General features: G+C 40.3%; 1 protein-coding gene across 1 annotated transcript in view; it reads right to left on the bottom strand.

Annotated features, from left to right (window-relative positions):
• Positions 1-1,565: 1,565 nt before the first annotated feature.
• Positions 1,566-14,098, bottom strand: part of ENPP6 (ectonucleotide pyrophosphatase/phosphodiesterase 6) — a 29,561-nt gene continuing 17,028 nt past the window's right edge. The window contains exons 3-8 of the mRNA XM_069976563.1: positions 8,383-8,494; positions 7,873-8,014; positions 5,313-5,492; positions 4,396-4,533; positions 4,198-4,321; positions 1,566-2,391 (exon numbers count right to left, since the gene is read on the bottom strand). Coding sequence (XP_069832664.1) covers positions 2,186-2,391; positions 4,198-4,321; positions 4,396-4,533; positions 5,313-5,492; positions 7,873-8,014; positions 8,383-8,494 — 902 coding nt within the window. The 3' untranslated portion in view covers positions 1,566-2,185. The remainder of the gene's footprint in view (positions 2,392-4,197; positions 4,322-4,395; positions 4,534-5,312; positions 5,493-7,872; positions 8,015-8,382; positions 8,495-14,098) is intronic.

Raw genomic sequence — 14,098 nt, 5'->3', positions numbered from 1 at the left:
AACGTCTATGATGTTGGCATACCAATTCATTATTCCCCCCACCCCCTCTTTACCAAAGCATATAAATATGGTCCATTACCCAATGCCTTCATTATTCTGATTATATTTAAAGGGGAACATTTTTTGCTGGTTCCCCACAAGGGGACTCCTTGTGATCAGCTTATTGTCAACGCAAGACAGGAATAGGGAACCTTTGGCCCTCCAGCTTTTACCAAACTACAATTCCTATTCCCAGCTTTGGCTGTCCAGGCATGATGGGAATTGTAGTTTTGCAACAGCTGGAGGGCCAAATCCCTGCCATAAGACATAGTAATACATGGCCATTTTTATGTTTAGAGTGGAAGCCCTCTATAAGTGATCTGGGTTATAAAAAAATGCTGACAAAAATAATTGCCTACCACATGACCACAGCAGCTAATCAGTGGTCCCAGCAATCAGGTTTTTTACTACTGCTATCATGGCTCCCAGTAGTACAGGACAGTGAGCAATAAGGAAGATGTGTATTGTGAGTTGGGGATCATTACATTTAAATATATATCTTGTATTTTTATTCTACATCCCTCATTTATCCTGATTTATCTTCAAGGGGGTTTTCTCAGGAAGACAACCCCTGACCATCTGCGCTATTTCTGCATATGGACATAAGAGGGATAGTCTCTCACTTGAGATTTCCCTCTATGACAAACCATGACAAGCTATCTTATTACAGCCATCTATGGTTTGCTCTTAAACACTATGACATTTGAGAGAAATCATGATTTTAAAAGTAGCTGAAGTCTACTCACGCAAAGGAAGTGATCTACTAAAGTCATGCAAAGGAAGAGATCTTCTAAAGGGAATTCATTGGCTCTATACAATACTCAATACAATGTCAAGGAGGCAGTGCCAAGCTGCAGCATACATACCTTCTCCCTCTTCAACTCCTCCTCGAATTGACTATTTGACATAAAGCGTTTAGTGATTGAATCCCTTCATTGAACCAGTCTGGGTGACCCCAGTGACTCAAATTTCCTTTTCAGCCTGGTCAGGTTACCCATGATTGGACTAGTGTTACAGCACATCTGAAGCTAGCTTTTTATTTTCAAGGATCTGTCATTATTAGAAGACTGGAAATTTGCATGTAGTGTTATTTTGTTTATTAGAAGTGCTAAGTGTCTCCCCATGGACCTTATACTCACATAATCCTGGACACTGAGCAAACCCTTTCTGCAGCTTATGTTAAAGGGGTACTCCAGCGGGGGGGGGGGCTATTTTTGGATCTGGTGGCTGAGAGAAAAGACGTCCACTCACCTCTCTGGATCCAGCGGTGGGTCCCGTATCACCGCGCTCTGGTCCCCAGTTCCTGGCCGCTTCCTGGTGTCTGATGCGGGCTCGAGACGTGACGTCTCAAGTCCGCTCAGCCTGTCAGTAACAGAGGCGGGATCCATTTCAAGTCCTCTCAGATCCCGCCTCTGTCACTGACTGGCTGAGCGGACTTGAAACGTCACGTCTGAAGCCCGCGTCAGACACCAGGAAGTGGCCGGGAAACGGGGACCAAAGCACCGCGATACGGGACCCGCCGCTGGATCCGGGGAGGTGAGTGGACATCTTTTCTCTCAGCCACCTCCTCCCCGGCCAGATCCAAAAATAGCCCCCCACTGGAGTACACCTTTAAGGATCCTCTTTATCTTGGGTATTAGTTGATGTACGTTGTTTTGACCACTACTTTTTCTACCTCTGTATGAAAACAGTGTGAAAGAAATATTAAGCTATTAACTATATATTAACTATCATATCCTCTAAATTAACAATACATATGCAATTTCTTTATAAAACAGAGCAGTATATAGCAAATCTGTATTGTTCAACAAAATTGGATATCATTTGTTTCCATTTCTATTGAAAGTCCAAAGACTATTACAGTTTTTTGAAAAACATGGATATACATACATACATAGATGGCTTGAATTTATAAGATCTGCTTCTTGTTAGCCCCAATCACACATATGGACAGCTTTATAGGATAACCCCTTTAAATTACATACATTAGGCCAATGATGTTAGTTTTCTGCTGAACAGACAGAACAAATAGGTAAACAAAGTAATTTGTGTTTTGGCAAGAATATTGTAAAAATGTACTAAAAAATATTTTATATGAAAGATATATGTTAGAAAATCCCTTATTATTAACCCTAGAAAGGAATGGCTAAATCCATAGTGCTACAAATTTGAACAGTAGGAGTATCAACGTCAAAGAGTTCAGGGCATCAGATTGCGCTCCACTTCTTAACATGCTCTCCACCCTGGACCATGATCCATTGTTAGGCAATGGCTCCATGCTGAGAACTTTGCACAATACATTGTAAACATCGACTGATCTGATTGGTGAAGATCTGAAGTTTTCTTTAAAATCTAAAAAGGAGGATTAGAATCAGTAACCTCTGGTAATGTTTGGTAAAGCTTAAAATACATTAATAGAATGTCTTTATGCATGCACGGACACAACCACTTGCAATTTACATACAGTATCAAGGATGTCTAAACACAGAGTGAAAAAAAAACAACACTCTAGAGCAGTGTTTCTCAACTACAGTCCTCATGGCCCACCAGCAGGTTATGATCTGAGGATATCCCATACAAAGATCACCTGTGATAATACCTGATGATTATTATTATATCACCTGTGAAATACTAAGGAAATCCTCAAAACATGACCTGTTGGTGGACCATGAGGACTGGAGTTGGGAAGCACTGCTCTTAAGGTTGTAGCAATAGACGACACATGAGGTGGCAACTGGAGGGAAAAAAAGCTTCTAGCTAGAGAAACCCTCTGGATCTTAAACATGGAAACTAGAAAGCCCACAGTTTTAAAGCGGAATAATTTCCTAGCTGGCTTACAATGCACAAGTGCAGACCATGCGGCAGAATCATTGCACAGGTGTAACCAGTAAATACCACAAATCAAAAAACATGAATACAGCAGATCTGACATACAAGAAAGGTAAGACAGTTAAAACCAATTAATAAAACGCTTGTTTTGATGTGTTGTATCTCTTTTAATATTTGCCTTAATACATGAATTAATGAATAGAATAATATATGCAACAATACACTTCCAGTAGTGATGTAGACAGGGGAGATATCATTGGGTCACAGGTATATCTGTAAGCACATTCTAAGTGGAAGTTAACTTTGAGTAAGGGTCCTTATTAGACGGGCCAATCGCATCCCAATCAATAATGTAAACTAGCGCCAGTCTGCTAGATCGGCGCTTGTTAACTGAGCCTATTACATAGTTCGATGATCGTTTAGAAAGGGCTGCATAGACATCCCTAAACTGTTATACATTACCTCTCCGCTCTCTCAGTCTTCTCCTGCCCTCTGCTGTCACTCCTAGCGCCTTGGTACCTTTGTAACGACCTGTCAGCTCAGACAGGCCGCTCTGAAGCTGCAGCTACGGTGCCAGAAGTTAAATCTGAGAGCAGGAAAGGAGAGTGGAGAGGTAATGTATAACAATTTATTCAATTGTTAGCCATTGGCCGTGCATTACTATTACACTTAATGATGCGCGGTTGGCAGCCGATTATTTTAGGTACGGACCTAAAGAGACAACCACCAGATGATTGTTGTCATCAGCTGATCGGCTTGTCTCTTTTACACGGATCGATAATCGGCTGAATCGGCCTGATCACTCCATGTAATAGGGTCCGAAAGCTAGGTTCACATCATGATTTTGTAATCTGTCTCACTGTATCCATTTTGGAAATCGTACAGAAAAAGATGGACAGACATATTTTTGTGTACATTACAAAATGTTTTTTTTTTTAAAAAAAAGAAAAAAGTATGCCCTAATCCATTTTTTTTTTATGCAAGTCAATGGAAAATGGGTCAAAACGTATGGCACACTGAGACAGGCAAGATTCTGTGGTGCAAAGTTCCGCTGTGGAATTCCGCCTGTTTTACTCAGTGTGAACGTACCCTTAGAGTTCCTAAAATCTGAAAACATGGTGGGGTTTCTTCTGGATTGCTTTTTTTTTTTTTAATTGAATTTTTTCCCCCATTCATTTTAATGAGAAGGCTAAACAAAATGCTTTGTACCATTAAAAGTTTTGCACTAATAAAAAAAGTTATGGATAGGTATTCTGCATTATTTTTCATATGTACAACACATTTTCCGGTTAAGGATAATGGGAAAACATCTATACCATGTATATTTACCTGGGCCAGAAGCCAAAAAGAATCCTCTCATGTCCATCAGCTCATTGTCATATCCATGCCAGCCATGCTGCCAGCCTTGATTAGGTTTTGTACCGTTATTCCAAAAGGGAAGTTTCTCTTTACTCTAAATAAAACTAAATGCATTAGTGCTGTATATAACATCCTCCTGAAATCTAAAATCTCATGATTCAGTCCTACCTCAGCTATGAACCAGCCCTGTTCAGCAACAAGAGTTAATGGAGACACAAATTTTCCCTTCTTATAATAGAATCGATCAGGAATTTGGTCCTTTTCATAGACAGCCATGTTCTGTACATCCTTTAACTGGTTGTAGACCTGTCGAATGCCACCAGAAGACACCATGCCATTACACTAAACAATCTGCCAACTATTTATTTTTTCTTTTTTTCTACTTCATGATCAGTTTATTGTTGGGATCCTTTCTAATAAAAAGATTTAAAGGACAACTCCCGCGGGACCCCCCTCCCCCCCAAAAAAACACAGACACACACAGACACCATACTCACCATCCCTCCGGTGACGATCGCCACTCCATTCGTCCACCGTCCGCCTCACCGTCACCTGCGTCCGCCGTCCAGCGATGTCTCTTACTTCCGGGTTTATGGGAGAGAAAAGGCTGCCAGCGCATCACATGGCTTCCAGCAAGCTCAGCCAATCAGGGCTGAGCAAGCTGGAAGCCATGTGATGCGCTTCAGCCAATGAAAAGACTGCTGGTGCGCATGTGCACCAGCAGCCTTTTCTCTCTCATTCACTTTCCATGAAGATGCCAAGGAGGAAGAAGACCCGGACCGCTCCCCGGCTCTGACGTCGTCGTCACCAGATGCCGCCCGGGAGAAGAGGACCGTGACGACCGTAATAGGTAATGTATACATTCTTTATACATTATATAAACAGACCGGGTTTATATTTAACCACATTACAAAGTTATATAACTTTGTAATGTGTGTTAAATAAGCCAAAACATTTTTTCGGGGGAGTTGTCCTTTAACCAACGCCAATAAACCTCATATGAGATATTTAAAAACCAGAAAATGGCTAACGCCATAGTGAATGCAGTAGTGTTTAATGCATAAGTATAAAATGCCATCACCTACCTTGGTGTGCTTACCCTCTGCAGGCCACAGACTTACAACTGGACCTCTGTCTTTTACTTGTAAAATGTCATTATAGTCAATATAATTTTTAAGTTCTATTACTTTATCCATCCAGAATATATCTGTCATCCCATGGTCAGAGAACATAATAACATTTACTTCATCCTTTAGTCCACTTTCCTACAAAAAATAAATAAAAAATAACAAATGTATAATAAATGGTATCTTCCATTATTGAACACCATTGTTTTTTGTTTCTTAATTTATTAAAGAACAGCAAAGACAAAACTACAGCAGGGAAAACAAACCCCTCTGTACTGGAGCAAACTTGCCAGAGGTTTGGGTTGGCACAAGCCCAAACCATCAGCATTTGAATCCTGCTGTCTGGAGAAGGTGGAAGCAGCCCAACAACTGGCTGGAAAATAGACTGTATCCATGTTTTCCAGGCAACTCTTAGGCTGCGCAATTCAAATACTGATTGTATGGGTTTGATCGGCTGGCCTACTTTGCTGGTATTCATTAGAAGGGGCGGGCCGGCTGCAGGCAGATTGGTGCACTGGAGGCTGTAGTGCCACCCTCAGTGCACAAAAACGTCTAATTAGCACATGGATTAAATGGCTCAAAGGATGAAGATAAGAAACTTCCCATCATCCTCAGCACCCTGTGCGCTATAGAAAGATATCAGCAGGTTAAATTTTTCTAACCTGTTTATAGTTTCCCTTTAACTTGACAAGCCCTACAAGTTTAGAGATCAGAATACCCCTTTAAGAAATTACTGAATACCTTTTTATGGATCAATGTATGAACAGTATATAATAAACAAGTATGCATCCCCAAAGATGGCTGCAAGTAATTACATCAATATCAGTTAATTTTATGGTTTTGCATAATCTCCTATTCATAGAAAGACAATGATAAATTACAGAAATTGATTGATTTATGGTAAAGCAGTGCCCCAGCCCAGATGCTGAAGTTCAAAATGTATTCCTTACCCTCCTAGTGGGAATAGCGTGACACTGGTGCAGACACACTGTATGGAAACTAGTTACTTATTTCTTTTAAGAAACGTTGACTGCAGTAGTATTTCATAACATTATGTAGAGGACATTATACTGGCTCTTGGTATATGAACCTGAGAAGCATTCCGGTCACATACTAGGCGTTCATTTACTCCTGGAATGTGCCGTGAATACATTTTACTCTTAAAACATTTAACAGGGATTTAATAACAAGTTACAGGTTAATTTTTAGTAACCACTAAAGCCAAAGTATAGAGATTTTGTTTGGGGAACCATATATAAAGCCATTATATCTACTTCTCAGATAAAAGCAGAACTAAGTCTGTATGGGATATCAGCCTCAAAATGAGCAATAGCGATAACCGGCAACAGTGGTATTGCAGCCAGCATACTGAAGTGATGATTATGTTTAGGCAGATTGGAGAGGTGCTGGGCGCCCTATATCCTTATGATATGCTATAAATGTCCAGCTGGGAATGTGGTGTGCCCCCGGATGATGTGGCGTCAGCCGCCAGATGGAAGCGTGATGCCACTACTGTGGTGGATGACCGAGATACAGACGGACCTTAGGGTTTTGTCACGTGGGCACACAGGTGTGGCAAGCCTGCTTTTAGAGTGTAAGTCCAGTTTTACACTTTTCTCCTGTGGTCGGTGTCCTGCCAGGTTGCTGCAGGGTCCCTTGGGATAATGTAGTCACAGGAGGCCAGAGCGGTGTAATGACCCTCCCGAGGGTAGGACCCGCCACTTACAGAAAGGGGAGATGTTCCAAGGTTGCGGTGCAAGTGCTGTGCAGGTGGAGGTGAATGATCACAGACTCAGTTGATAACATTGACTTGGTTTACTATTTGTTAATATGCAGCAGGGAATACAACAAAACACTTCCAATAAATACACGAACATAGGGAAGAGGTGATAGGATAGAAGAAAGTAGAGACCCTACTGGTTCACAGAATCTGGTATACACAAACACAATAACCCTTTGAGACACTTCAGCTGTGCAGCTTTTACACTTCAGTTATACAATTCAGCGACATCTAGTGGTCATCTCTAGTAACACTTCAGCTGCAATAGGACTACAAAAAGTACAGACTTTTAGAAAGGGTGTGGGTAATAGTAACACCCCTAGTGGGACACTACAGGAACACCCTGTTAAAATGAATCTATACCCAAACATTCCCCTCCCCTACATGTCAGTGATACCACTGGTTAGCCACCTTCAATTCGTGACCTGTCTTGGGGTCAGTTTGGCTGCTGATGCTGTTATTCTCTTACAAAAAACATCTTTTAATCTTGTCAAAAGATGCAGGGCCTAGAGTGTCCATGCCCTAAGCCTACAGCACCACTCGGGTCTTCCTCCATGTCTTCCTTTCCTGGAGCGACACTCCCAGGGCAGGATTTTCTTATTTGGCACTGTCTCGTAACCGTGCATTCGCTGAATTGGGACCACTCCAAAGATCATAATCCTGCCCTTCAGTGTCGGCTTTTAGCACCCTAAGAAGGATTTCAGTTTTGCAATAAATGTATGTAAATAAGTAAATTACCCTAATCTGATGGTCCAGGTTTTGTAACATTTGATCTACTACTCTAGTGGCATTTTTCCTTTCCTCAGACCAGGGTCCAAAGTGATGACCTTCTACATCAACACGTTCGTAATAAACAGCAGCCATTTCAGCATTGCCATTTCTGTAAAACAATAAATAAAATACTATCATTACAAAAATAGACAATATTCAGTATATACATACATAAATATTTTTATCCTTTGTCTTATAACATAAAGTATGTAGTTTCTATACCATACATTATATTTGGTCTCTAAAATTGAACTGTCCACCATAAAGCATGTCATATGTCATTGTGGCCATTCCTCAAATATCACTCACATTTTTCGGCAAACAGTTCGTAAGGCACTACCTTAAAAGAAAAACAGCTTTAAATTGCTGGCAGGTAAAGGCGTAGCCTCTAATTTCATTGATGTGTATTATACAAGTACATTAAACACAACTAAATAAAATGTTGTAAAGAGATATAAAATATGTTTTATATGTTACCTCAGAGTCTGAATAGCGTCATTGACTGCCCTTGTAAAATTGGCATCTGATGGGAAATCGTAATATTCTCGGCAGTAATTGGGTCTAACACCAAGAATTTCAACTTCACAGCCTGTAAAGGGGTTAAATGTTACTTTTTTTCAGCCACCCAGTTAACAAAAAAGACCACACAGCTATACATAATCATATAAATGAAAGAAGACATTTGCATGGCGAGATATAATATACAAGATTATTTTTTTTGCTGCTTTGTAGTGTGAAATATTATACATTGTCATGTGAATTGTTAATGTGCAATCATTGCCTACAATTATTATACAGTGATCCCTCAACTTACAATGGCCTCAGGTTACAATATTTTTAACATACAAAGGTCCTTTCTGGACCATTGTAACTAGAGACCAGACTAAACATACAATGCTACAGACAGTCAGTATCTGCGGCACATGTGAATAGCTAGATGATTGAACAATAAAAGTTCCATTTTACTGGTAAAACCCCAGTATTAGGTGAGGGTGGCTCCATGTTATTTATCTGGGACCCTGTGGGATCTGTACAGAACCCTGAAAACCCTACAGTCCTCCACATAGAAAGTAATTTAGTTTCAGTAATTCTTTCTGACTGTTATATGTAAGGACTTGCTTTAAACATCTCTCGACCAGAGATGTCAGCAGAGAGCACTATATCAGACTGAAAATAAAACACTTCCTGCAGTACATATAGTAGCCAATAAATAAGGGAAGACTTGAGAATTTTTAATAGAAGTAAATTACAAATCTATATAACTTTCTGATATTAGTTGATTTGCAAGAAAAAGATTTTCGCTGGACAACCCCTTCAAATTGCGGCAATAACAGACATTATTTTAAATAGCAAAAGTGGCGGCCTTTTCTGTATTTTTGACGATGTGTAAACATAGCCAAAAAGTGTAATTGGTCATGAAAAAAATCAACATCAAAAAAAGTAAAGTCCTGAATGCCAGAATTGTCAGCAAGGAGTTAATGTCTCTTCTGCCTCAACATTCCATTCCAAGTTTTATCAGCTTAGATTGTTTTGGAGGAAAGGAACACTGTTTTTATGGGATCCTGAAATAACTTCTGGACAAAAGAAGTGATTGCTAAAAAGGCACATTCATTGCAGTGTGCACTGCCAGCTTGATATCGATACTTATCTAAGTTTAGAGTGCTGCTTATATAGGATACACGGTGATCCACAGCCTATGAGTCAAATAGTAGAACGGAGGTAAGTAAAACACAAGTCAGGAATCTATTTGTATCAGGTTTTGTGAAACCAATGTAAATACACAGCACATTTTTCACAAGTTATTTGCTTTCTTTTTTCTACTTGTCTAGACAGAAAACTGCAGGAGCCTTTATAGGATCCCTGTATACCTGCAGTTAGTTCACTCAGACATATCACCTCATATTTCATGCAAGTTTAGAGAAGCACAACAATTGGTCAGTCCCATGTATAATAAGCTCTCTAGCCTTTAGTCATGCCTGCCACATAAAGCTGTGTTTCTGGGATTATTGGCCTGAACTTGTATAGTTACTTGTCCACTTTTTTCAAGTTAATGAGGGTTGAATAAACCTGAAGGAGGAGTATTTTTGTGCAAAGGAGTTTTGCACAAAAATATGTGATACCAAAAATAGGCATGATATATTCCTCCCTTTGCTTTCTGTATTATATTGTCTACTGTCTGATTATACACTTATGTGAGGGGTATCCTTGTCACTATACAGTATGTGATATACATATACTAAGACAAACTTGCTCTAGACCAGTGTTTCTCAAACTTTTGCTACTAGAGCCAATGCCTGGACCTCACCATACTGACACAGAGGATGCTGGGGTCTCACCATGTATGGTGGAGGTCCACGCAAATATAAAAACTTTATAAACACTATATATAAAAGCAAAAGGAACAAAAGGAAGCAAAGGACCATGCCCCTCCCCAACTCCCTCTCCCACCCAGTACAGGGAGCTCTTACACCAAAGCAATGCTCTTACACCAAGTTACAATTTAGAAAAACTTTGAGCTCCTAAACCAAAATGCTCTCAATTCAAGTTACTCTTAAACCAATGTACCACTGTATAGCTTTGTTTTAAAGCACAATAGCTAAAAAATAAATAAATTATTGTAATTATTGTAAATTGCTAAAACATGCCATTTGATGACCACGTTTTAGGGAAGCTTTCATTTTTAGGCCAAATAACAGCTGTGTTTAAAATAATGGTTGTTATTTGTCCTCAAAATGAGCAAATAAAAGACAGTGTGAACATTGCCTTTGGCTAAACCTGATAACTTTACAAATAGGCTCAGAGGCACCTTACAAACACCTGTGTGCCCTCAGTATTTTCTTCCACAGACTAAAGGGGCCTAAGGTCTTTGACCCAAACAGGGTTTCCATGATTACCATTACAAACTCCAACTGAATAGCTATGGATGTAGAACCTAACCTTGGTTACCTCTCTTTATGTCCAATCCCATTGCCTCCTTCCAACTTCGAGAAATCCCCCACCCTCCCCTACCCCAGCTGCTCTGACATGATAATAAACTAATGCTGCGCCAACTAAAACCAAAAGCCAGAGCAGGTTCTCAGGACATACAGTATAAACCCAAGCTTGAAGACAATCTACAGGGTAGCCTCTAAGTCACATCTAAACTGCAGCCATTCCCCTTACTTTTAGTAATTAACACACTCCCCCCTCACCCCCTTTATCACACACCTTCCCTAACTCAAGGCCCCTCACAAAGCATCCTCCCAGCTTCCAGAACCAGTTATATAGGTCTTCTCTCGGGTAGTGTTGATCGAACTGTTTGAGAAAAGTTAGGTTCAAGTCGAACATCTTGATTTTCTCAAACTCAAACCGAATATTTTACTGTTTGTTCTAGTTAGCGTCCGACGCCTTTTTTGCCAGCCAATCAGTACAGAGCAGAAATGTCATTGCTGAGGTGTAGGGGTTTCATTGGCTGCTAAATCACATGACCATCTCATATAAAAGTCACTGTGCTGCGTTCTGGGCGCCATTTTCTCCTCATTCAGCATGGTGTATGGACGACAATCTCAGTGTACCATCATCTGCATGCACGCTGCCATTTCCATTAATCACTGTGCTGCGTTCTGGGCGCCATTGTCTCCTCACTAACTCACTGTGCTGTACAGACGACTATCGCAGTGTATGATTTCCCTGCATGCAGGCATTTTGAGTAGTCACTGTGCTGAGTTCTGGACACCATTGTCTCCTCACTCACTTTTTTGTACAGACAGCTATCTCACAGATAGGTAGTGAGATTAGTGAGATTACAGAGATAGGCATTGAGATTAGAGAGATTAGTGGGGTGTTTTCTTGTCCATCAGGAAAAATACAAAATAGTAGACATCTGTTATACAGTGATTAAACCTACATTTTGTTTGTGTACGTGCATTTCTTTAGTTATTACAGCTGTATTTCTATAAGCTGAAAAAGTTCCTCAGTCCTTCAGGAAAAATACAAAACAGTAGACATCTGTTATACAGTGATTAAACGTACACCTCGTTTGTGTACGTGCATTTGTTTAGTTATTACAGCTGTTTTTCTATAAGCTGAAAAAGGTCCTCTGTCCTTCAGGAAAAATACAAAATAGTAGACATCTGTTATACAGTGATTAAACGTACACCTCGTTTGTGTACGTGCATTTGTTTAGTTATTACAGCTGTATTTCTAACAGCTGACATACGTTCTTTGTCCATCATAAAATAAAATACGGAATACTTCATATCTGTTATACCCAGTAATTAATTGTACATCTGATTTGTGTACGTGGATTTATCGAGAGTGGGTAGATCTGTTAATATTTTTTTTTTCTATAAAGGGCTCTAATATGCATTGTCTATATGCACACTTCACTCTTTAAACAAAACCAAAAATGGTATAAGGAGAAAGATGTTTTAAAAAAACAAACATCCAACAGATAGATGCAAGACTAAATATAAACAAATCAACAATATTAAAATACAAATAATGGGAGCTGGAGCCTATACAAATGAGCCCGGGATACACAGGATGGCTTTTAATTACAAGCCTGAAGTGGCACACGTGTGGGGGTATGTACCTGATTGGTCTAATGGGAGATAAAAAGAGAGAGCTCAGCACTTGTGACATCACCCTCGATAAAGCAATACGCGAAACGAACGCATTGGGTGAGTGGTGAGGTGGGTACATGTGTTAGGGACATACTAGGCGGTAATGTATATTGATTCCTGATGTGATCCATTTACCCTTATCCACTGTGAGTTATATTACTTGTCCTATATATGCCCAGTACACATGTATGTAAATTACCTGTTGATTTGTATTTATTTTCTTGTGTATCATGTAACATAATTTACTCCTATTCACCCTGTTGTTGGGGATTTGTATAGGCTCCAGCTCCCATTATATGTAGTATTATTATTATTATTATTATTATTTTATTTTTTTTTAATATATTTACTAAAGAACAATCATTTTCTTATATTTGGTCTTGCATCTATCTGTTGGATGGGAGGTTCTTTTTAACATCTTTCCCTTTATACCAATTTTGGTTTTGTTTTTTTTTATCTTCTAAGATTTCATATCTATCTTGTGAACATAGTGAGAACCAGAGGTGGTAGGTGAGCAATATCAGGTGTAGGGAGGGGAGATAGAGGTAATGCATAAGGTAGTGCTTCCGCCACATTCTGTCCCTGGCATGTCCCCAGTATCAGATGCCTAGCAGGCATTTCTTTGCAAGAAAAGCTGTCCCTGCCCTGGCCCAGCACATTGCAGAAAATGTCTCAAGCGCGTTAGCTGCATCTGTGTCCACCAAGGTAAATCTGACTACAGACACATGGACCAGTAAGCACGGTCAAAGTCGTTACATATCCCTGACTGCTCACTGGGTGACTTTGGTGACTGACACTGCCTTTGGTGCCTCTGGGTCTCCGTCGACAGTCTCCAAAACTGCTAGGATGGTCCACAGCCAGGATCCCCAACCTTGACAGGTAGCATCACGTTCTAACAGAAACAAGGCCGTTCTTAAATTAATTTGTCTTGGAGACCGTCAACACACAGGTCAAGAGCTGTGGAGGGCTCTGCGCACACTGAGACCGACCACTGGCTGGGTACTAACAACCTGGCACCAGGTAAGGTGGTGTGTGACAGCGGTGCTGCACCTCAACATCGACGTTTTTGGACTTGGTCTTAACCCATTCAACTTCTGGGTGTCCAAAGTGGACAGCACAGCTGGTGGGGTGATAACTGACAAACGTATCCGTCTATCAAGCATGGATCTCTGACCCTCTTGCCTCGGTTGCCGATGTCACTGACTAGTAAACTGTAGCATGTCTTCTTGAAAATGTGAAATACACATTTCCACTGCACTACATCTTACGTCTGTAGTTCCTATGCCTGCTGCTTCTAAAAATTGGATTCTACTGCTGCCCACAGCTAGCGTTCCAAGTGTTTAAACGGAATATATTTTTGAAAAATGCACCTTTATGAACATGATGCGCACTACATACATCCTCCTTCTCCTCATTCTCTTTGTAGGCCTCAAAATGGGTATTTCTTAAATGCTTCCTTCTCTCCTGCTACCTAATTTAGTTGAACCGCAATCTCTGTGTTCCCCCTTGGGCTCTTTTCACTGCCACCAATGGTACCAATTTATCCTCAGTGGGTAAAAAGCCAACTTTTGACAGTCTGCATTGCAGAA

The sequence above is a fragment of the Dendropsophus ebraccatus genome, chromosome 7 (genome assembly GCF_027789765.1).
Source record: "Dendropsophus ebraccatus isolate aDenEbr1 chromosome 7, aDenEbr1.pat, whole genome shotgun sequence".
In the NCBI taxonomy this organism is placed as follows: domain Eukaryota; kingdom Metazoa; phylum Chordata; class Amphibia; order Anura; family Hylidae; genus Dendropsophus; species Dendropsophus ebraccatus.
The sequence above is the reverse complement of the archived record's forward strand: the minus strand, read 5'-3'. Positions and strand labels throughout refer to the sequence as shown.